The following is a 24,223-nucleotide window of genomic DNA, read 5'->3' as shown; positions in this document are numbered from 1 at the left end:
ATCAGATTTTGCATTAAGCTCGAACATTCCTCCATGGAAACTACTCAGATGACTCAGGCCATAGTTATGGGCAACTGGTGACTGGCAGCCTCATCACCACAACATACCCGTCATGCATCACGTCTTGTGCAGAATTTTTTGTCAAAACCTCAGATCACGCAGGTGACTCAGCCCCAGCCAAGCCCAGATTTGCTGTCCTGTGACTTCTGGCTTTTCCCAAAACTAAAATCACCTCTGAAAGGGAAGAGACTTCCAGCTGCCGATGAGATTCAGGAAAACACGACGGGGCAGCTAGCGGCGATTCCAACAAAGGATTCTACGGAGTGTCTGAACAGTGGAAGAGATGCTGGGAGAACTGTGTGAGGTCCCAAAGGGCCTACGTTGAAGGGGGCTGAGGCATCCTTGTCCTGTGTGCAGTGTACCTTGTATCTTCTTCAATAAACGCCGCTCTTTTTCATATTACACGGCTGGACACCTTCTGGACAGACCTCGTATGTCCATGACAGAGATGTTAGGATGTGAGTAATTGGAAGCAACGTTCATTACTTAGTTAACTGTCAAGTTTGGTCAGGTTTGGTCCAGAGTCTCAAAGGGCAGATTTGAGAGGTTCATCACAATCCTGACTTTTCTAATTAATTGCCAGGAGAGGGAGGAACAGTGGTCAGGGCCTGGATAGAGACCGGGAGGGTAGTGACCGTGTCCCGTGTGCATTTCCAGGTGGTGGACCTACTGGTATCCATGTGCAGGTCTGCGCTGGAATCGCCTAGAAAAGTTGTCATTTTCGAGCCATATCCCTCTGTGGTCGATCCTAACGACCCTCAGATGCTGGCCTTCAACCCCAGGGTAAGGAGTCCCCTGGCCCACTCACCGCCCTCACGCTCCGTCCAGCCCCCACTGAGAACCCGTTGTCACCAGCTTTCCTCCTTGTGTCTGCTCCGCTGTCCCCTCGAGCACACCCACGCCTGCCATGGGCTCTGTCCATTTCGTAAATAGGATTCTTCTTCTACAAACTGCATTTGCATCCGCTTTTTGTCCTTCACATATCCTGCGATTTCCCTGTCCTTTCGTCCTTCAAAACCATTTCCGGAACCTCGTGAAACTAGACCCATTTAATCCTCTGACATTCTGATCTTACACATCCCGTCTGCACGGAAGGTAGGTGAATGGCTGTGATAATCAGTCGACAATTATAATCGTCAGTATGATTATTTTGATTTCATTACTTATTTTTTCGAGCTAACTTACGGAACGACTCGTAAGGATCGTGTAAAAAGGACACACTTCCCTTTTTCAGTTGTATTTTCAGTTACTGCCCCTTATCCTTCCCCATCCCTCTAGTTGTCTGAAGGTTAGTGATAGTTCAGTTCCTATTGTCAATTAGTGGGCATTTCTTGAGAAAACAGTTTCATAAATACTAATGGTTATTTGGTAGAATCCTTCTGAAGTAACAAATATTTCAAATTGCTCAACAGCTAAAATTGCCTTAATTTCTATTACTATCATGAAAGCATTTTCTAGAAACAACGGCCCTATAAAATTTCCTTGGAAACACTTCCCGTCCTCGGAAGCGGCACCGTGCGTACATTATGCATCTGCATGGTCCTCACAAACGAGTGTGTGGTGGTATCTGCACACCTGCCAGTCCCCCCCGTCCCCCTTGGGTAGCAATCTTTTGATTAAATGGAAATAAAAGCAGAAGGAAATTGTAAGACTTAAAGTGGGTTTTGTACTTCGGTAGGATTGTGTGCCCGCTTTATTCATCATGCCTTCACGTGTCAGTGGGGAAAGACAGAACCAGGAACCTGGCCTCGTTTTCCTATGTACGGTTTTCTGCCCTCGGCCGGACAGGGTTCGATGCGCTTTGTCAGGACCGGCCTTGTTTCCTGTCCTTCCTCCCTATGACTCCTGTGTCCTTGACCATCTCATTGAAGTTGTCCTCCCTGTGTGCACAGCGCGGGCATTGCTTTCCAATGGAAAATACATGTACAGAAAGAATGTTTCTGTAGTCATGTGCAGACTCACAACATCCCGTTTCTTTCCTCCGTACAGAAGAAGAATTATGACCGAGTCATGAAAGCCCTGGATAGCATAACTTCTATTAGAGAGATGACGCAGGTAAGCATGTCATCTGTGGTCTGGACGTTTCCGTTTTGCTGAAGGAAAATCATATTTGAAAAAATGTCGGAGGGGGGAAAACGCCTGCGCGTACTGGCCATGCGGTGACGTGCAGACTTGTATACGCGAGTGTTATTAAAATCATAAAGACAGGAAAGGGGAGCTGACCTAAGATGTTTAATTAACTTACATCCGCATACTGGCCTGCTACCCCTGTGACTTTGGAGGGGGTTAAGAGCATAATCACGATCGTAATGGTCTGTTCTCAAGTTCAAGCAAGAGTTGCAGTCCATGAAGGGGTGTGAGGCTTCTCAAGGCAAAGCTTAAATCTGGTACCGCCTTCCTAGATGGTCCATTTTAATTAGTGGTAATAATTTTAAAACATCGTTTTAGTCTTCAATTGCAAGCAGATATTTTGTCAAGTTTAAACTGTCCATAAATATTTTAGATATCATACAGAATCTCAAAAGCACTTGGGAAGACACCAGACTCCCTGAGAGCATGAGTGTGTATTTTTGACCCCGAGGAGAGAGGCTTTGATGGGCAAGTTTGATGAGGAAGACTCGGATTCATTACGACCGTCTGACATATCACTCTGCTATATATAGTCCAGCATTTGGAAAAGCACATGCTCTTGAATTATTGGGCCCTTGCCACTGCCAAGGATTTGGAGAGGTTTAAAATTCCTCATTTTATTTCATTATTTTATTTTTAGAGGGAGAGGGAGGGAGAAACAAACATCGATTCTTATTCCACTTATTTATATATTACTTGCTTGATTCTTGTATGTGCCCTGCCTGGGGATCGAACTTGCAGCCTTAGTATATTGGGATGATGCTCTAACCAACTGAGCTACCTGGCCAGGGCCTAACATTCATCACTTAAATAGAAATGAATCATCTCAAATTGACAGCAATGCACATGATAGGTTCCGTTTGTAGAAGGTGGTGTCATGGCTTGTTCTGCCCAGAGGCCCTTGCAGGTTGATAAGAGTCATTAGCCTGGGTCATTTCCTCTCTCTGGGGAGGGAACTGAAGACTCTCCTCCTGTCTCTGGAGGAGACAGAGCTTTTGCCCCACTGCCCCCGCCCCCGCCCCCGCTTCCGCTTCCCGCCATCATCTGTACTCTGTCTGGAAATGTGCTTCCAAGGTACACGGTGTTACGTTACCAACGGTGACTCTCGGTTCTGCTGCTGGTTATTTATTCGCGTCGTCCAATATTCATTCATTCACAAGGGTCTGCGCCCGCGCTGGTAACCAAGAACCTTTCATTCACAAGTCACGTTACTGGCTTCTTCGACATCCTTTCTCGTCATTTTTCATGCCTGCGCCCTTTTGTGTTGTGAATCTTTGCAGATTGTTATCAGATTTGTATAAGGAAAAGAAAGCAGTTAAAATGCATTTCCACTTGGGGGGGAAAAAAAGAACCTATGCAATGTTTGACACAAAGTAAAGTAAACATTTTTAGTCCCCAGAGACTTCGGTGTGGGATATTTATGCTCTGCCCTACACCAGGTCATTCTTGGATTAAAAATAGCTACAGCCCCTGGCTCCCGGATCCGCTGTCTGCGAGAGATGCGTTCCTTATTCTGGGCCACGTGTGAGCTCCTTCAGCAGAGGCAGTGGGGACCGCGGAGTGCCACCAAGGAGGTTAGGGGCTCCCGTTGTAGCCCTTGCTCATCGATCATGGTGTGTCCTGTGACCTTGGGCCAGTCGCTTCATCCCTGAAGCCTCTTGCTTCACCTCCAGGTGGTGACTAAGAGCTGCACCCTTTCCGCGTGCATGTCACCCGGATGCTCTCCGGTTTCACTGCGTCAGATTCGTGAAACCCTTCCAAATAAACATCACATTGTACTGCCCTATTTTCTAGAGTGTTCTGCCCTAGAGATAGACCTGAATTGTCACAGACAGATCGCCCTTTGTTCTAGGAAAAGGTAAATGCCACTCGTATTCTCAAGAGAAGGGCTCTTAGGTCAGTTCTGTCCAACTTTTTCCATGTGAAGAGCTGCACCTCAGTCTGTGGTTCATGTATGACCGCGCCGTAGCTGTGACAGGTTTTGCTTTAATGTTAGTTAAAAGTTAAGAGTCATCACCGAAGAGAAAGGGCCGGGAACACTTGCTGAAAGCGACAAGACAGGTTTTAGCTGGAGGAGTGCTGACCAGCTGAGCCAGGGGGACTGAGGTTGTTAAAGAAAAAGGGGAACAAAGGGCACCGTGGTGAAGGGACATAGGGCAGCGAGGGGGCGGGTGTCAGGGAAATTGTGGGAGGGGTGAGCGGAGAATTCTGGAAAGTCAGGCTGCGTCAGCTGGTACAACAAACCTTTCCAGCTTTGACAGCCTCGGGCTTCCCTGTGCAGACCCAGCAGGGGGCCTGCGGTCACCGTGAGGGACACGCCCGGGTCCGTGGAAACGAGACTCGAGTGTCTCAGTAGAATGTTCACACCAGCCCTTCGTGCCTGCAGAAGGGCCGGAGCACGCGCTGCCTCTGGGGGAGGGGAGTCACGGGGTAGTGGCTGCTGCCGCCTGTCCAGGCCACAGATTTTCCAGCTCCACCCGATGGAGGCCTACCTGCCTGTTCAGTCTGCTTTTCCTTCTGCAACAAGACCAAAAAAAGAGAAAAGAAAAGGAAGGAAGGAAGGGAGGGAGGGAGGGAGGGAAGGAAGGAAAGGAAAAGGGGAATTTTTAAGCAAAGTCACGGAGTGCGATGACTCTCTTTCAGGCGCCGTATCTGGAAATCAAGAAGCAGATGGACAAGCAGGATCCGCTGGCGCACCCCCTGCTGCAGTGGTAGGCAGTTTTCGTTCCCTCTCGGGGCAAAGTGTCGCTCCCCGCTGCCTGCCTTGGGAAGGGGGGAGCCTGTCTTACAGAACCCGCAGGGCCACGGCGCCGCAGGCCTTGGAGGCCCGGAGATTTTACAGCCCCGGCGGCACGAAGCCTCCCGCTTTCATCACAGCTCGTGCGTCACACGGGGAGGAAAGTGCTGCCCCGTGCGCGGCCTGGGGAGGCGGCGGGCCGGGTTGCAGCTCGTCGTTTTAAAAACGTCATTAGCTGGGTTACCTGGCGAAGCGGTTTTTGGTTTATTTCATTTTCCAGTTAGCTGAGGAGTCGGTGATAAAACTCACTGTTATTGATCATCTGTCGGAAATGTTTGTTCTGGGTACTGGGCTCCCTGGCCGGGGACAGTATGGACTTGATACACTGTCCGGTGCTGCAGGCGAGGCCGAGTTTCCTAGCGGGCCCGCGAGGGGCCCAGATTCGTCCAGGGCGGGTCCCTGAAGGCCGCCCCGCTAAGACTAGGGCCGGCCGGCCGTAGGCTGACCTTGCACCAGGCTGTTCCTGTCAGGTGCCCTCTGGTGTTTCTCTGGTGTCTCCTTTCTGAAATGAGAGCAATGGCATCTACTCCCGATCCCCCTAAGGGTTTTAGGTGCATGTCACTTGGAAATCACAGAAAACTGAGACTGTGCAATTTACCACAATTATCATGCCTTCATACACATGTAAAGATTATGGGAGGTTGGTATTTATTCATTGCTAGATCCAGGAAGTTTCTTTAAATCATGTAAAGACTTGCAAAGAAGAAAGACTGGTAACTCATGATTCTGACTACTTTCACTTAGTCAAAATTTTAAAATACGTATTTAATTTAGTCTAATAAGACGGACAAAAATTAGGTTTAGAATTTTGCTTCTTTTTAAGTTGTTAATATTATTAACATTCTGAATTCCGTAAAATAACATAGTTGTCATTGTAATTTTTAAAATTCTCACATTAAGCCATATGCAAAATGAAGGCACAGCTCTCAGGAAGCTCATCTCTTTTTCCCCTAAAGTCATCCTGATTATTAACTTTTCATGTGGGACACGTTTTTCCTTTGGCTTGTCAATCATCCTTCTTTCAAGGAAAAAAAATCTACCAAAATGTTCTATTATTTTCCCTGTGCATTATTTTGTATCCAGGAAACAATTCTTTCAGATACCTGAATTTAATTTTTGCAACTTCAGTGTCTAAATATATTGAATAACAGTTTGTGTATAAATCATTGTATATATCAGCCCAGCAAGATTCTCATATTTTAAGAAAAACTTCTTCATTAAAAACTCATTTTTAATGAGGTTATGGGGAGGGGGGAGGCAGAGAAGCAGTTGTCTGCATCAACTTCTCATCTTTGTGATGTTTAGATGATTATTTGACAGCCTATTCAGAAATGCTCATTTTACTGATTTTTGAGATTATGATTATTAAAAACTATCTTAAGTTCTAAAGAACATAAGATTAAAATGTCACTTCTCAGATTAAAGTATGATATTGTTACATAAAGCTCTTTAAATTGTTTCAGGAAGCAAAGGAAAATAATTAATTAAATGAAATTCTTCCTCAACTTAGTTTATGTCACAATAAGTATCAATCCCTTGCCAACTCAGGAATAAAACGTCACATTTGGCAAATGTTTTTGACTGATGGATTATTTTAATCAATTGCAGGGTCATTTCAAGTAATAGGTCCCATATCGTGAAACTGCCAGTGAACAGGGTAAGTCTTCTTCACACGAACACGTGGAAGTTGGGGGGCGGGGGTGCTCGTTAGTTGTAAGAACGGACCCCTATGATTTAGTGGGGGCCTCTCAGGTTAGGGCTAGTTCTTCCGTTTTAAATTGCCATACCGACACCATCTTCAAGCTTTTCCAAGATTTCACAGTCAAATGTAGGCTGTTACCCTGACCTTTTAAATAGATCCGAGTCAAAATGAGATGGTTATTCCGAAGGTGATAGAGAGCATATTATCTAGGGATGGACCAGGGAAGAGGAATGTGCCTTTTATCATTGTCAGGTTCGTGGGGACGCACTTCCACTTTTCTGTGTTGGAGAAGATAGTGCCTCCTGATCAACCCGAGGCTCTTAGACAATAACAAGAAAGTGGCTGGGCTCTGATTTCAGTTTCTACCATCTCCTGAGAGCTGGGTCTGAACCTCAGCTCCCCCTTCCCTGAATCTCTCACCTGGGAGAGTCCTAGACTGTATCCTTACATAAGTATGTTCCTAGGCAACAGGGCAGCGGTTAGAAACCTTGGTCAAGGAACGGATCCCAAAGGTTCTGTGTTCATTTCTCTCTGTGAACAAAGTGGGAAATGATATTTGAATGTAGTTTCCAGTTTTATAAATATTGGGTTGACCAAAAAGTTCATGTGGTTTTGTCCATAAAAGACATATTTTTCATTTTCACCGGTAACTTTATTGATTTGGCTATTGTGAGAAGGTCAGCTGTCTCCCACGTGCTAGAATGTTGATTGTTCTCAGTGAATGTCTCGATTTGATTGCTATTAACTTCAGCTGGTCTACCGACCGTGGAGCATCGTCCAGCGAGAAATCTCCAGACGACACTCCGCAAACCACTTTTGACACATTCAGTCAGTCACAGCCCTTCCTCCATACACTGAACAAATCTTTTTGTTTTTGTTTTTCTGGGTTTTTTTTTTTTTTTTTTTTTTTTTTTTTGCTTTTCAGTTGTCTTTTTAGCTTTCTTGAAATAATAAAGCATAATACACCAAAATTGTGTATTTTCTTCCATCTTCGGTATTAAAATGGCTGCACAAAAATTCACTTATTTTGATAAGTATTTTTTAAATGCATGCTATTATGACAGCTGTCACAATACAATCTAACAAAATTGTTTCGAATGAAGTTAAAGACAACTAAGCACTATCACAGTCGTCATACAGAAAAAACCAGATGAACTTTCTGGCCAATCCAGTATATGGAAATACAGCATGATGATGATGATTGTGCAATTTAAACGCCTTGGACTAACTTTTTTGCTTCGCAGACTCTCAGACTGTTTTCCCAGTTGAACAGCTACTGTATACTTAGGAAATTCAATAATAAAACTCTTTAAGAAGAAATTAATTAGGAAGGCAGATCTTGAATGTGATTACATAGTTTATTCCAAAGCTAAATATAAATGACTTTGGATTGTTAGTCTCCTATTTATCTTCGATTTGCCGAAAGAATTATCCTTCGTATCAGCAGTTCCATGATCTGTCAGTTATACCGGGTTGTTTATTTTCTTTCAAATGAAGGGTGTCATTAGTGTGATCATCCTAAACTGATTATGGTTTGAAGCTAGGCAGTTCTTAAACTCGTGCAACCTGAAATTGCCAGCAGCCGGATTATATGTCAAGGTGACCATTTTCGCGTTTGTCATTGTTTTCGATGGCAGCAGCTGAAGTTCATGCACACGCCGCATCAGTTCCTGCTTCTCAGCAGCCCACCAGCCAAAGAAGCCAATTTCAGAGCTGCTAAGAAACTCTTCGGAAGTACCTTCGCCTTTCAGTGAGTGCGCCTCCGTGCCGGGGGGGGTCCCTGCCCCCCTCAGCCTTCAGACACGTGGGGGGGGGGGGGGCTTCCCTTTTAGTCACGGGCTGTAACTGACCCTGAACAGCCAGCCACGGGATACTTTGACCTGGAAACGCAGAACTTCCTGAAGGCGCCGCGACTTACGTTTGTTTTATGATTACGTGTTATGGCGGGTTAAAAGGGTGCTGACCTCTGGCTCTGCTTTTTCCCTCCGCTCGTGCCCCAGCGGCTCGCACATTGAGAACTGGCACTCCATCCTGAGGAACGGCCTGGTGGTGGCCTCCAACACGCGGCTGCAGGTAGGGTCGCCGAGTGCTTGCCCCGCAGGGCCCTCCTTGCTCTGAGACCCGGAGTCCTGGAAGCATGCCTGGTGGTGTGTCCTTGTAAAAGAGAAACTATTTGCGTTTTTAGTAAGCCGTTATTAAAAATAACTAGGATACGTAGTTTTCATGAAGGATCAGTTCTCACGAAGGAACCGAAGCAGAACTGACCTACGCACAGTGCAGGGGGGCAAAGAAAGGGCTGACTTGCCTGTGCCACTAGGGTAAGAGCCCTCTGGACTGAAGCAGAAAAAATGGTCGTGCAGAATGTGAAACCCTGCCAGCATTCCATCCGCTCCCAGAACATACACTTTTGGGCACCGCTGCAGGGGGGGTACTTGAAGGGGGGGAAAGGTGGGGTTAACTATAGGGACGTGGAGGCGGGACACCCACGGGCCTCCCGGTACCTGCCCTTCAGCCTCTGGGGCAGCACCTGGAGTCTCAGCACAGCACGGGGCCGGCCTCTGCGTGTGTGCCCTTCCCACCCAGTGCCCAGTCCGCTCCCCCGCTGTGATGTGGCCATGTTCCCTCTGACGATACAGGGAAGCCACTGTGCTGGGTCTCACACGCTGATGACAATGGCTCAACTCACTGTACCTGTTCAGAACTTCAGTTCACACCAAAGAAGGTAGAAGGGCCCTAGAACATAGACTCAGAGAATTCTAGTTGTTCTGAGTCACTTCTCAGACCAGGGAAGAGATCTAGTTAATGAAACTCAGTGACCTGAAGGATTTAGAGACCACGTTATGTAATGCAGATGTGGGGGGACCCTTCACTGATATACTAGCATGTGGCTTACATTTTGGCCCGTTTTATTTTTGGGATTTTAGACTCACTAACACAAAAACCTACTACTGTACTTTATAATGAGTGACTCTTTGTTGCTGCTGGGTGGAAAGGAACTTTTTCTCTATCATTTTTCATATATCAACTGACTCTGCATGTTCAGGACAAGGATGTCAGTACTGCTATTTTCAAATTAGACCTTGCAAGAAAATCTTTATCACTTTCTAACCATTACTGCTTCACCGTGAGATTGATTGCCTTCTTCTATGAAATATTAACGTTGGAAACCGTTGACTGATGCCCTGTCTCCCGCCTCTTCCCATTTTAGCTCCACGGAGCGATGTACGGGAGTGGAATCTACCTAAGTCCAATGTCAAGCATATCATTTGGTTACTCAGGTGAGCTTGGGTTTCATTTCTAACCCCAAGTGTATTACGTTTTTATTTCTTTATATGGCAGGCGTAATTTTTGGTCCAGTGACTGAAGCTTATTTGACATGTTTGCATTAAATGTTTTGATAAATGTCAGAAGCAAAACAAAGCTCACATTTCAAGATGTATTTATAACAATCCCCTTAGTGTCCAAGAAGGTATATTTGTGTGGTCAATTTCAGAATCAATTTTAATGTTGTTTCAGCAGTTTTCTCTATATATTCTGTCCACAGGTAAATGCTGAAAAGTATTCATACATATTACTTCACTGTCACTGAATATAATTCTGTATCATGCCAACTTACTATCTTTGGATTATTATGTATCCCATATAGGAGTTTTAAACAATATGGAAATTTTAGAATTAGAAAAACACGCTGACCATCATCCTACTTATTGGCAACTTCTTGTTAATATTTGATGACGTTGTGTGTGAAAAAAAATCATTTTAGAATCGATGGAAAGCATGTGCTGAGGGGCGTGGTAAATTCAGACTGGGAAGAATGATCACCACATCGTTAGCAGTTATTACCCTCAGAGAGAGGGATTTCAGATGATTTCTCCTTTGTATTTTTAAATTTTTTGGAATATTTTACAATGATCGGTATGATCTTTTAGAATAATAATTCCCTCTGTTCAAGGATAAAGTAATTCGTAACAAAGGGAATGTTTTCATCCTTTTTTACAACTCGATGTTTCCTGTTAGACCTGTAAGTGCTTTCACAGCCGTGGACTTGCGTGTGTAGCTGGTTTCGCGCACGCGCGCGTGTGTGTGTGTGTGTGTGTGTACCTGATCACGTGAAGCACTTTAAGAGAGGCCTCCACATGAAAAGGATGCTTAGAGGGTCTCCTAACCAGGTGCTCATTGACCGGGCCAACCTGTCTGATCCCGTTGCCCTGGTGCATGCTCTTTCCATCACAGCGAATGGCTTCTCAGTGAGTCGCCCGTCCCTTCTGCAGCGTGCATGTCCTAGAAGCCCGGGGTGCAGCCCATGTGCCTTTGCGGACCCCGCCTCAGAAGGCACGGGGCGTCACCTCCTGCCGGCACTCTCGGCCGTGGCAGCCACAGGCCCTTCTGTATTCAAGGTCGGGGGGGTAGAACCCGTCTCCTGACGAAAGGGTGGCAGTCACATCGTAGGAAAGCACACGGATTGGGGAGTACCGTTGCAGTGATCCTCGGAAGTGCCATATGCCAGGATACACTGAAAGCAAACGGCATGAGGAAGAACGAGAAGCGTGGGGAATGGAAGGTCCTGGTGCAAAGGAGGAAACCGTTCAAATCAGTATAAATTGCCTCTAAATCTTATTAAAACAGAACACAATAAAAAACTAATGTAAAACCACTTTAAATAAACACATCCTCAGTGTAGATAAAGAAAACACACCATCAGATGCTTGGATTTTCGGCGTCTGAACCTGGTGTATAGACTTCTCAGACAGGTTCATGGAAAGGACTGGGGAGGGGGCTGTAACCCCAGGGAGAATGCTCATCTGCCTGGGCAGAGGGTCCGTGGCTGTCATCCAGTTCCTGACGTGCCCTTGACCAGAAGACAGCGTAAGAGCCGCTGCAGGGGGATGTGGGGCCTCACTGGTTTGGGACAGGCTTTACCCGTTCTCCCTAAGACGTCTCTTCCTGAAACAGCAACCAGAAGGTGTGAACACGCTTCTTCCCTGGAGAACAGTAGATGAACGTTTTCACATAAACGCTCACTAACAAATCTACCAGGTCTGAAACGCACAGGGAGTTTAGTTGTTTTGTCTGAAACATTTCACAATAGAACACGGCATCACTGGAGTAAGCCGCGACTTCGAGCGTCATAGACAGAAGGACTTACACAATTTCTGTTTATTAGGAGAAGTAGTAGATTCCATATGGAATCGAACGTATATCAACGATGCCTGCAGTTAAGTTACAGTATAAATATTTTGTATATTGTTCGTCTTTCCCACCCCTTATCTTCTCCTTCTACGAACCAGATGGTAAGAATAAAAGAACGGGTCTGGAAGCCTTTTAAAACCAAGTTTTGAGAATTTTCTTATTATAGGAACTTTATGCGAGAGAGTATCCTAGTCCTGTTTCAGTGTAATGCAGCACAAATGGATTGTTTCGGCCTCCACCAGGACTTCTGAAACCCACTGAGTCTGTACCCCAGATACCGACGACGCAGCCACCGCCCCTTTGAGAGGCCATGGTCGCTGTCGGGGGGCGCGGGGTGAAGGGCGGGTGCAATCCAACCTCTGCCCGAAGTGGCACTCGGCAGTGCAGATGGATTGCATCTTGAGCTGCCTCCTGCAGCCCTGATCCTCAGTTATTGTCCTGCTGATGTTTTCAGGGATGAACAAGAAGCAGAAGGTGGCAGCCAAGGACGAGCCGGCTTCCAGCAGCAAAAGCAGCAGCGCATCCCAGGTGGGGCAGCAGCCTGAGGGACTGCATGTGACGTGCGAGCGGGGGCTGTCCCAGGACACAGCTGGGCCCTCCAGTCTGTGGAATTCTCTTACGTGGTCGTTACTCCTAAGGAAATAAAACTCACCCTCCAATGTAATGACCCAAATGCCTTTGTTCAGTACATAGTCAGCAAGTGTTTATTGAGCTCCTGCTGTGATGCTGGAGGCTCTTCAGGGCATTAGGCTGCCATGATACATAAAAAGAAATATATCCTCTGGGGGCCTCCGGGGCACTGAGTGGGGAAATACACCCCATGCGTGTTTAGGCAGCTAGAACGCTAGATGGTGGTAAATGTTCCAGAGGAAAATCGGGGGGAGGGGATGTTGAATGCCACGGATAGGAGCTAGGCCTGGAAGGGAGGTCTAATAGGTGGCCAGGAGAGGGTGCGCTGAGAAGGTTCTGTCGGAACGCAGGCCGGCAGGCAGGGAGCGCCTCTGCCACGCAGTTCTCGGGGCGAAAGGCCATTCCAGGCAGAGGGCAGGGCAAGTCCCAATTCCTTGTTTCAGAGAAAACCAACGTTCTGGACAAATGAAAATCCATCTGATGAATAGCGTGACTTCAAGTAACAGTAAAAAGGAGGATAGCTGATGTAATATCTAAAACCAAAACCCCCGGTGTTCCACATGAGCCTTATTGGCAACCTCTGTGGCTTCGTGACGCTAGAAAAATGGGTTGGTGTTGCCTAGTTAGCTGGTCTGGGGTAACTGGGAGTTTCGTGTTTGAAAGGGTGATGCTGCTTTAGTTTTGTTTCCAGTATAGTAAAGAGTCACGGCTTCCAGGAAAAAGGAGTCTGAGTTCCAATTCTGTGCTGGGAGGCTGCAGAACTGTACCCTTGCATTTTTTAGTTCCCTCACGTTGCGAGTGACTCAGTCATGAGGGTGTACAGCATTCAGTGATACGGCAAATATCGTTTGCCATTCGGGGAGGGTTCAAGGTCATTGCTGCTAGCATCAATAGGCCTTTAAAAAAAATGGGAACTGTCTAGTACCGGTTATTTTTAAATAATGATCAATTTCGGGGCTGCCCCGTGTTCACTCTCCTCCTTTAATTCTTTTGGCACGTAGTCACAGAAGAAAGGACAGCAGTCACAGTTCCTACAGAGCCGCAACCTAAAGTGCATAGCCTTATGTGAAGGTACGTGGTCGTTTTTGCAAACCTCGTTTCATTGCCTCTCTGTCTTATCGGTGCCGAAGAATTTGAATGTATGTGCAGGAGGCTCCTGCTAGAATAGTGAAAGCGTTGTGCCTCACGGCCGTCTCTCAGGGCGCACGTGGAAAACGGGGACAACAGAGGTCATGGAGTGGGGGGAGACCGGAGAGCAGAGCTGGCAGTAGTGCAGACAGAGCTGTGTGGCCTTCCCGGCAGATATTTCAGAGCGGCAAGGTTGCCTTTCTGATCCAGCATTGCTTGTCTCTTTTGTTAATATGCCAGCTTCCTCCTTTGGGTGGTTTTTGAATGGGTGATATGATGAAAAATTTTAAAGATGAAGCAAGTACTGAGAAGAGAACCCCCTACGTCTTTCTGTCCCTATATTGAAATTATTTTTCGACTCTGAACTTGGGACTGAAAAATTAATATAGGCAATTTGCAAGTTCCTATACTTTTCTTTGTTCTTGCTTTAACATCTGTATTTGGCAAAAAGAAAAATCTGACTTCGGCTAAAGTTTCATTCTTGTGTTGGGAGTTTTGGTCGCCACTGGTAACAGTCTTGGACGTTTTTGACACCTGATGGTTCTGTAGGGCGGGCACTGCGTGACTTCCAGCCCATGGTGGTCGGGTCGAATGGCATCTCATGGTTTTTATTTATGTTTCCTGCTAGTTGATAAGCTTCAGCATTTTTCATATGTTACTTTCAAATGTCCTTTTGCTTTTGTGGTTTCTAAGAGAAGGAATGTCGCCCGTGAGAGTAAAACCATTCTTTAATTTTGTCTTCGGTTTTCAGTGATCACCTCCCCCGACCTGCACAAACACGGAGAGATCTGGGTCGTCCCAAATACCGACCACGTCTGCACCCGGTTTTTCTTTGTGTAAGTGTTAAGGCTCCCGCCTCTGTGCCGCTGGCTTCTCCGTAAGTGAGGCAGCGGTGACTACGCTTCTGTTTTGTCACTTGTGCGGCCAGTATGTAACAGATGTGTCGTTTCTCATCAGCTTAGTGTATTTGTTTTATTTTAATCAGCTGTAGAAACAGCGATGTTTAAATGCTGTTAATGTAGGAGAACCAAAGAAAAATATTGTCTCTGACAATCTGTGGATGTATGTGGGCATGTATGTATGTGTATATGTGTAATATGTAGGTATATATGAATAGAGTCAGCTGTTGTATTTACAGATACTGGAACATGGAATGAAAACAATTATGAGAAGGTCTTGTCACCATAAAAAGCCAATTTACTGTATACTGTCGGTTGGCAACATAGGGCTTACCGCAGATACTTTTCGACACGGCTCTCTCATAAGAATGCATTACGATATGGAAGCATTATTTTCCTCCCTACATAAATCACGGGGGTGGCCTGACTGTCCCCAGCCTCCCGTGACTCCCAGCGCTTTGCTCGGGCCTGTTTCTCCCTCATCCACAGTCGGTCCCAGAGAGGACCTCAGGGAAGAGTTGGGCCTGTCTCTTCTGTACTGAGAGGTGGTTTTCCAAAAGGAAGCGGGGAAGAGCAATGGCTTGCTTTTTGTCAGCCGCCTCTGAGTGACTGTGCGTCACGCTGGCTCCGAGGGGTCATGTAGCCGCAGCACCGCGTCCCGCAGTGTTTCTTCCATTAGCTTACTGACAGACTGCTCACCGTGTGGACATTAGGAGCTGCCTGGCTTTCTTCTGGGTGGTATGACAGCTGTGAGTTTCTCGTGATGCAGCTTTACATGTTATGTATGCGTGTATCCTGTGTGCATAGGAGACATAGTGATACATCAGTTGCATATTATGAGACATATACATGTCTGTAGATTCCTTTGTTAGCGGCGCGGCAGCAGTGGGGGTAATGGAAGGAGCCCCGCTTGTGAGTAGACAGCCTGTGTGCAGGCTCAGCAGCTGTCACTAAGGAGACATCAGCACGTCGCGGAACTTCTCAGGCTTCGTCAGTAGGTGCAGTGAGCCACCATCAGCAGACACAGTGGGACAGTCCGTTGTCAGCCCGGCTTCCCGCAGGGAACCGACGGCCCGTGAAAAGTGTCCTCACCCCTGTCGCCCACACGGGGATTACTTAACAAAGGTGTGGGTAGGGGGAACCAGAGGCCCGGTGGGGTCACCTGGGTCTGGCAGGACCAGAGCTGTTTTGCGTCCCTACTTGGGAAAGGACAAGGACAGGAAGCGGTCATCAGAACCTGCAGGAGAGGCCTCGCTAGTCCAGCAGCTTTGAAAGGAGCCGTGGCCTTCAGCCGAGGGGCAGAGGCCGCCGAGGAGCCCTGGTGGGGCTGGAACGAGGGGGCCTTGGCCGCGCCCACAGCCGGTGTCTCTGCCTTGGTCAGGCCCTAGGAGCCAGGGGCTGAGGGGGCACATTGACAGAGTCCAGGCCCTCGCCTTAGCCTGCCATTGGTCAGTAAATCTGTTCCTTCCAGCATCTTGCTAAAACTCAAGTTTATTGGCTAAAAAAACAAACAAAGCTTCAGATATTTAAGTAGGCAAGAAGCATTTAAGCATTGATTTATTGAAATTTTACATAAATTATATGTAAAATAAATCTGTAGGGGTATCGAGTGGGGTGCATATATGTGTGTGTTTACTGGATAGAGAGATTATTTCATAAGAAAAAAATTAAGGAAAGGTCATCTGAAAAAAAGAGAAGAAAATACTTCCAGTATAATCCAATACTTGCCAAATGATACAAAGAAAGGAATTCTATTAAGATAATGATTTTCATTTTTCCATAAATGCAAACGAGCTTTCGTCCTTTTTCTCTGCGTCCTCAGGAGAGAAGGGACTAATTAACAGAAATTGATAAGATTCAAAACACGTCAAAAGGAGAATCCATCCACTCATTAATGTACATTCTAATTGCAGCGATCTGTTTCTTTTTTTATAAAATGATATTGCAGAATTCCAGTGACGTGCCTCCCTGGGGAGTAGGAACATCTTGGTGAAAAATAAATGGATGACAAAGAAGTGACTTATCACCAACTTCCCATTTCAGAAAGAAAGTCAATTTCTGTTCCTACATTTTTCTTTTTTTAAAAAAACATTATGTAATCTCATGTTAGATGTTTGGCCTGATTAGTATATAAATTAATGTGCCTTCCTTTTTATCTGTTAGTAAGGAAAAATACTAAAAAGTAAAATAACTTCCATGCTAATCAGATTTTTAGAGTGACGGAAATAATAAAATAGTCATTCGATAGTCTAATCTTACTCTATCTAACAAGTAAATAATAACAAAAGGAGAGAAAAATGGGGGCGGGGTGATTTTAGGGAACAGACTACCATATCAGAAAAATTGAAAGTAAAATTTAAAGGAAGATACACCTCAGAGGGAAAAAAGAAGAATGAGAAGTTTAAAAAAAAAAAAATCTTATTGGAAAATTCCAAAATGAATAAAGGTCATCACATATAAATGCTTCAGGCAGAAATGTAGTAATTCAGATGGGATGAGCAGATCCTTGCCAATTTCGAGAATTTCTAGCAGTTCTTGGAGTTGCTTCATTCCATCACTGACCCGAGACATGTGTACAAAGACATTAAGGTCAGCATACAAAAATAAGGCATCTTTTCAACCGGGGCCAAGAGCAGGGCTTCAACAGGGGAGGTGAAACCCAGACACGCATGCTGGGCCCTGCTCACATGCAACAGAAGTGTGTATTTCCCGGTGCATGGGACATCCAGGGCCAGAGAAGAACCCCACTCTTGGTACTTTTCATAAGCAGGCTTAACTAATAAGAAGCAAGAGACGGTAATGGATGCTTTGGCAAGAAACCGAGCAGGTGCGTCTGGGGCCGTGGGTCCCCCGCCGCCGCCATGGTGAGCCCCCCTTCAGCTGTGCGGCTCCGAGGAAAGCGGAAGAAGCGCTAGAGCTGGTATCTTGCAGCCTGTGTGTCTCATGCTCTAGTTGTTCTTTGATGTAGAGCAGACAGATCTGCCAATGAATTACTTCCGGACTTTGCATAGGCACTGAATTTAAGCTTTATCTACCCCCTTCGAGTTCTCAGAACCTATCAAGATGTTCAGACATTTAAGAACCGGAAGGCCAAATCAAACACCTTCTGCAGGCGAGGGTCGGAGCGACTCAGGTTCTTGAGGCAAGCGGATCAGTCGCAGGACTTCCTGGGTCACCCAGGGGGGCTGGCACAAAGGCCACCCCTCCCCCGAAGCTCCCAGTCACAAGGAATCGCTCTTCCTGGGGTTCTGCAGCTCAGCACAGCGCTTCCTTTTAAACGGCATCTTAACTCGCCGCGGGGCTCCTGAGAGGCTGACACCCCCGCGGGCCCCGCTGCACCTGCGTGGGGCCGACACGCACCTGCCTGTTCAGCACGTGTTAATGAATGAACCGAGGCAAAGGCCGAAAAGGAAAATATCATGGGTTAAATGTGATTTTTATTTAAAGTCAGAGTCTGGAATACATCTAAAGAGGCAGATACGAGAACCTTCTAGGACGTGAGACCCGTGTGATGGCCATTCAGTAAGATGAGCACTGTGTTTCCCGAAGATGAACAGCACTGGACTGGGAGCACAGTGAGGAGACAGCTTCTTCGCAGTCAGATGACAGAGCCTCTGTCACGGCTCCGTGGAGCTGTGTGACATCGCGCCGGTAGGCTCGGGGAGCCTTGCTTTGTCCCTGGCCTCTGATAAATCCAATTTCTCTGTCTGCTACCTAGATCTCGTTCCCAGATCTAAACTGCCACATCACTGCCTGCTGCAGAGTCCGTAAGGGCTGCTTCCTGCGCGGGAGATGAAGCCCAGGGTCCTTTACAAAGGGGGCCCGGCACCCCTCCTGCCCCCTTGCTCCTCCTCCAGCACCGCTGCTCTGGGAGGTCCGGGGGGTCAGGGGGGCTTCAGCCCCCAGCCTCAGGGCCCACTGCTGTCACCCTGCAGGGACAGCTTTGCAGCCTGCCCTCGGCGCTTGGGCTGCTGGTCCGCGACACTGGGTTCTCCTGTCCCCTCTGTCCCCTCACGCTTCCTCTCTAATGCCCAGCGCTCCGGACCGCTGCCGCTCCCAGCAGCTTCCCCGGACCCCCTGGTGCTGCTGCGGGCTGCCCTGGGCGTGGTTTTATCGGGGGATTATTCTCTCTCTCACACGTATGGTCTCCTTCCCGACCCGCGCGCTCCTCGAGGTCCGGTCGGTGTTTGTGTACCCGGCGCAGTGCTGGGCAGAGAGGGACCGAAGGAGATGCCCACATCGTTCCTGCTTGCCGAGTGTGTCCCCTCTGCAAGCCTGCCGCCACCTGACACGCGGCGTGTGCACGCGGGACCCGTGGCTGCTCAGTGCCCCAGCCGACGGCTCTCCGTCCCCAGTTTGGGCCGGGGTGGTGCTCATCGGACCCTTGAAACCAGAGTTGCACTTCTTCTCCTTTCCTTCTCCTTGCTCAGCGTGGGCATCAGCTCCCCGGTTTCTCTCTCCAGCTTTCTCCTGTCAGTACCGCTGCTTCCACGGATCTGTCATTCTTCCCCCTGGAGGATCCCCCCAAAACCCTCGTAACTCGCTCTGCTTCTGATTGCTTCCTTGCCCCTGGTCTGCTTTGTGCAGTGCCGGGCTTATTCCACATTCCCGTTAGGACCGTCCTGACGCCCGTTAAACGGACGGAAACTGGCGTCAGAGGTAAGCAGGGAAAGGAACCCGCCCGCAGTCTCTCTACTTAGAGTTGACTGCGGCTCTTTTGTTTGGCCTGTAGCCTACGTTTCTATGCAGATAAAATTTTAAGGCGTGGACCTCTTTCTTAATGTCCAGTGTCCTTTGTCTTAAGACTTGGTGCAACATGTCTTTAATTTAAAAAAAAAAAAAAATTAAAAAAATTAAAAAAATTAAAAAATTAAAAAAAATAAAAAATAAATAAATAAATAAAATAAAATAAAAATAAATAAAAAAAATAAAAATAAAATAAAAATAAATAAAAAAAATAAAAATAAAATAAAAAAATAAAATAAAATAAAAATAAATAAAAAAAAATTAAAAATAAATAAATAAATAAATAAATAAAATAAAATAAAAAAATAAAAAGTTTTAAGGTCATGCTATTTATACCACATTGATCTTCCAAAAGCAGACTTTTGATTATTCCTTGCCCAAACAGCCTGGATGTTTTTAACGCGTACAAACAAACACGGCCTCCTGCTACGTGGTGCCACGTGCCTGCCTTCAGCTGCCCGCACAAACCACGGATTGGATGAAATGACTTTCCAGGAGCTTGGAGTTGCTTTTCCCGCTCTTGTGTCTTTCCTGCCGGTCAATCCAAACGACCGGCCTTCTCGCCAGCTCGCCGGCAGCCAGTCTCCTGCATCTGCACCCCATGGTGGTCTCCACGGGCCTTTCCTGACACCCCGGTCAGACGTGACATCTGTCCTTACTCCGAACTTGGCTCACCCTGCTCTGTACCTCCCAGGCTGCCTCGTCCGACAGTTATTTTCGTAACTCTGCTGGATGACAGCGATGGCAAGAGACCAAGTGTTCTAACCCAGGGATGAGACTGGATGTCACATCAGCTTCGTCCCAGGACCTTCGGGCAGGTGCTGGGTATCATTAGCTTCTCAGCAAACTCTCTATGGCTGGTGGGCAATGGCTGTCATTTCCGGGTTCCAAATGGAAGGAGACAGAAAACACACTTATCCATGCCAGTCTTGGAACTGCCACCAAGCTGCGGTCCCAGTTTGGAGAATAAAGGTTGTCAAACCGTTCACAAGCTTCCTCCATGAAATTTCTTCCCATCCTCAAGAGAGTTCCCGATGGCTAAATTCCATCGTCTTATTTTCTTTCTTACAGCTCTGTAAGCAAATTAGTTTATTTTTAATTAAAGTTTTAGTAATTTTTTTATACTCCTGGGAACATCAGTTATTTTCCTCTCCTTTTAAATGGTTTCATTGTTTCTTTCTTCATAAAACCCCAATCAAGTGTGTCATTTTCCTACTGGCATCTTGTTCTTTTTACTTTTTTAATTTGTGGCTTTCTGGACTTGAAGGAACTTCTCCCTGATGACCTAGTGCTTGTCCACAGAGCTGACAGATGTCTACACAGAGCTGTATTTGCTGGATTGTAGCCCGTGCCCCCATGCCACTGCGCCCTGCCTGTCTGCGCTCTGCCACTTGGCCAGGTCACAGGGCGGTTGCTTTTCCTTTATTATTGCATCTGCTTTATAGTGTCAGATACCCGAATGCTTTCGGCCAGCTTTATCCCCAGCCTGCAGCTGTTGTGCTTCCTGGCAGGCTTCGTACACGATGGGAAAATGTGCGTTTTTCTTAATACTTTCCATCTCAATTTCACTCCTGCTCTCTGCTCTGTCCTCCCCCTCTGCGCCTATGGCGATGTGACATCCAGCGCAGAGAATGCAGTCAGTAATATTTGTAATCACCCTGTAGGGGGCCAGGTGGATGCTGGGAATACCATGGGAAACACTTTGTAGAGGATTTGATTGTCTAACTGCTGTGTTACACACCTGAAACGAATACAAAGTCATAGTGAATGTAAACTGTAAAAGGGGAACCCTGGTGCCCTGCTGCTGGGAATGCAGACTGGTGCAGCCACTGTGGAGAACAGTACGGGGTCACCTCAGCAAATGAAAAAGGGAACGGCCCTATGACCCGGCAGTTCCACTTCTGGGAATTTATCCAAAGAAACCTGAAACATTAATTCAAAAGAATATAGGCTCCTCTATGTTCATGGCAGCTTTATTTACAATTGCCAAGATTTGAAAAATAAAATTAAAAATACGAATACCATGCTGTGGACTAGAGGTTTTATAGGAGGCAAGATCTCCCGAACCCATCAACTAGGAGACCATGGGGACCGTGGTCCGTGCCTGTCAGGAGAGTAGTGAGTGGGGTTAGATGAACGATTTCAGTGGATGGCAGAAAAAGTGAGGAGTTCTGCGTGACCGCAAATCTCCTTTTTATTTTTCCCATCACCGTTTGTCCGTGTTCAGGAGTCTCTTTTCCTTTTTGCTCGATCCCTTCACCCTCTAACTTTCCCCAAAGATGTTATCCTGCTCTCCATTTATGAGTCTGTTTTGCTTCTTAATTCAGTGTGTTCATTAGATCCCATGTATGAGTGAGACCCTGCTGGCATCTGTCTTCCTCTGCCTGGCTTATTTCCCTTCGCATGATGTTCTCCGGGTCCACCCATGCTGTTGCAAAGGTCCAGTTTTCTTCTTTTTCTATAGCTAAGTAGTGTTCCACTGTGTAAACATCCCACAGCTGTTTTAGCCACTCAGCTACTGATGGACACCTGGGCAGCTTCCATATCTTGGCGACTGTAAATAACGCTGCAGTGAACAAGGGGTGCTTACTCAAAGGCCGTCTGGAAAGCGAAAGGAGCGCAGACGGTAGCGTGTAGGCCGGCTATCACTAGGCCAAGCGTATCTTTGTCAACGTTGCATCCAAAGTACAGAGGACACAGTTGGTGTGTTGACGGCACCAAAAGTGCCGCAGAGCTAGACATGCAGAAAATTGGGAACGCATCAATACCGCAAACAGTTCCCAGATCTTCCGCTCTGCCCCCTTCTCTCAGAGGACAGGGGTCTTGTTTGTGTCTGTTCTGTTCTCTTTCTGTCACACTCTTCGGTTTCCCATGATGAAATCCTAGAGGCGCTGGCCGGCCTGGGCTCAGACTTAGGGATGGCTTGCTTTGCCCTCCGGCCAGTGGGTAGCCAGGATTTCTTCAAACACCAGGGTGAGCTATTTTCTTTCCCCATCAAATACATCTTTACATATCTTGCCACAAAGCACCTGATTAGACTTGGACAATTCTAAAGCATTTTGCTTTGTGCATTCTCCCGTTCTCAGCAGGAAGTTTACTGCTCAATCTTCCGAGGAAACACTTATCATGGGCCGTGTCCCGCACATGCCGTTCTTTCCCGTGTGGCGGTGTTTCCCCGCCGAGGGTCTCACATGTATTTGTATGTGTACGTGTGTAGGGTAAGAACGGCATTGACAGGCCACCTCGGGTCAGTTTGAACTTGACCCCCACAGCCATCCCTTGGGTTTCAGCGCAGTTATGTCAGGCCCTGGGCCCTATGGCTGGCGTCACTGCTTCGTCCCCTGCGCGGTGCTGTTTTGGGAGAACCGAGCCGCGGTCAGGGGAAGACAGACAGCGCACAGGCGTCTTCGAGGCGGTGCTCCCAGCCCGGGTTGCCTGTTGCGAAGCGCTTCCGCGTCTCTCAAAGCTTCCGTCTGCAAGGCATTTTCACGAAGTGACAGTGATTCACCCCTTGTTCTACCCTGAATGTTATCGCGGAAGTTGGGGAATTCATCCTTGGGAAACGTCTGTTGCCCAGCAAGCTTCTTCAAGGAATTATCATCTAGAATATAACTATTCCTTTCTAAAGGACTTCGAGACGGCTGCCCTTCAGCGTTCCCTCTCCCCGTCTCTTGCTGAGGGAATCTTGGCACGCGTGCATTCTTAGGTGAGGGATCAGCGTGAATAAGATGGCGCTACCATCAGACCAAAATGAAACAAGCAGTGCAGAGAAAGAAGAAAAAAAGCCTCGCTGATCACAACAGAGTAGTAATTAGATGCGGGCGTGGCACAGGCTGGGTGGCAGGAAGGGCAGTGCTTGCTCAGAGTGAAATCGATCAGAAATGAGTCAGTGATGGGAGCAGGGGTGGGTGAGGGCCCACGCAGGAGTGTGACGCAGAAGTGGGTGTGTTCTTCCACCGCTGCTTCGTGTGAAGCGTCTGCCGGGGCGCGTCCTGCAACTCGGGTCGTGCTTTGTGGGGCCACAAAGTTAACACGGATGGAAGGGGCCAGTCAGGGCGTGGCAGAGAATAACGGGGTGTCCGGTGAAGTCAGCTTGTCTGTGTCGTGCGATGCAAACACGTTACACACAACAGAGAAATAACTGGCTTTTGCCCTTGATGACCTAGGGCTGCGTTTTAGGTATCAAACAATAACATTTCCAAGCTGTTTGAAACGCGTTTTGAATTTTTTGAGTGTTTCAACTTTTCTAATGTCGTCTGTTTCCGTTCTGTGCTTTAGCTATGAAGACGGCCAAGTGGGAGATGCCAGTATTAACACACAGGAAGGAGGCATTCACAGAGAGATCCTCCGCGTGATCGGTAACCAAACTGCTACTGGTTAAAGGACCGCCATGTAATTAACATGATACGAAAGCCTTCCTCGCGTTCAAAGCTGGAATTTGAACTGAAGAAGATGTTAAAATAATTTATTGTTATTATAAACAAAATTAATCCTTTGAATACTGATTTTTTTCTTAGTATTTCTAAGTAGCTCATGGAATACCTAAGACGGTATACAGTTTACCGATTGTAGGTTATGGGATAAAATCACGGCAGCACTAACCTGAAGTTTGGGCTGCTCACATAATAAACAGATTGAAAAAACAGTTTTGTGCTGATATTTTTATATTAAACTCTCTAACTGGAAATCTGGTATTATATACCGACCCTTTAGGTTACCAACATAGAACTGAGAACGTTTTATAATGATACCTAAACCTATAAGCTACTTTGCAATAAGTAAAATGTTTGCACTTTCTGGTGTGCTACATATACTTAGTGGTATGAACATTCAGATGTTTGGAGGAGGGATGTTTCTTAATCTCCTGTTATTTTTCCTTATATGGAAACAATTAGTCTTAGATGCAATGCTTTGCCCAAAAGTTTGCAGTACACCTATCTG

At 46.8% G+C, this 24,223-nt stretch overlaps 1 protein-coding gene across 3 annotated transcripts in view; it reads left to right on the top strand.

The window, feature by feature from the left end:
* Window positions 1-23,927, top strand: part of PARP8 (poly(ADP-ribose) polymerase family member 8) — a 138,110-nt gene extending 114,183 nt beyond the window's left edge. For 2 of the 3 annotated variants that reach the window (XM_090276124.1, XM_090276127.1), the window contains exons 17-27: window positions 718-843; window positions 2,050-2,115; window positions 4,834-4,901; window positions 6,596-6,644; window positions 8,327-8,439; window positions 8,690-8,762; window positions 9,898-9,967; window positions 12,334-12,407; window positions 13,511-13,580; window positions 14,389-14,473; window positions 23,561-23,927. In XM_090276124.1, coding sequence (XP_090132250.1) covers window positions 718-843; window positions 2,050-2,115; window positions 4,834-4,901; window positions 6,596-6,644; window positions 8,327-8,439; window positions 8,690-8,762; window positions 9,898-9,967; window positions 12,334-12,407; window positions 13,511-13,580; window positions 14,389-14,473; window positions 23,561-23,663 — 897 coding nt within the window. In that variant the 3' untranslated portion in view covers window positions 23,664-23,927. The remainder of the gene's footprint in view (window positions 1-717; window positions 844-2,049; window positions 2,116-4,833; window positions 4,902-6,595; window positions 6,645-8,326; window positions 8,440-8,689; window positions 8,763-9,897; window positions 9,968-12,333; window positions 12,408-13,510; window positions 13,581-14,388; window positions 14,474-23,560) is intronic. The other variant, XM_090276125.1, reaches the window with a different exon arrangement.
* The last annotated feature ends 296 nt before the right edge of the window (window positions 23,928-24,223 follow it).

The sequence above is a fragment of the Furipterus horrens genome, unplaced genomic scaffold, assembly GCF_987537825.1.
Source record: "Furipterus horrens unplaced genomic scaffold, mFurHor1.1.pri manual_scaffold_5, whole genome shotgun sequence".
Classification (NCBI taxonomy): Eukaryota; Metazoa; Chordata; class Mammalia; order Chiroptera; family Furipteridae; genus Furipterus; species Furipterus horrens.
This window is presented reverse-complemented; position numbering and strand designations above follow the sequence as displayed.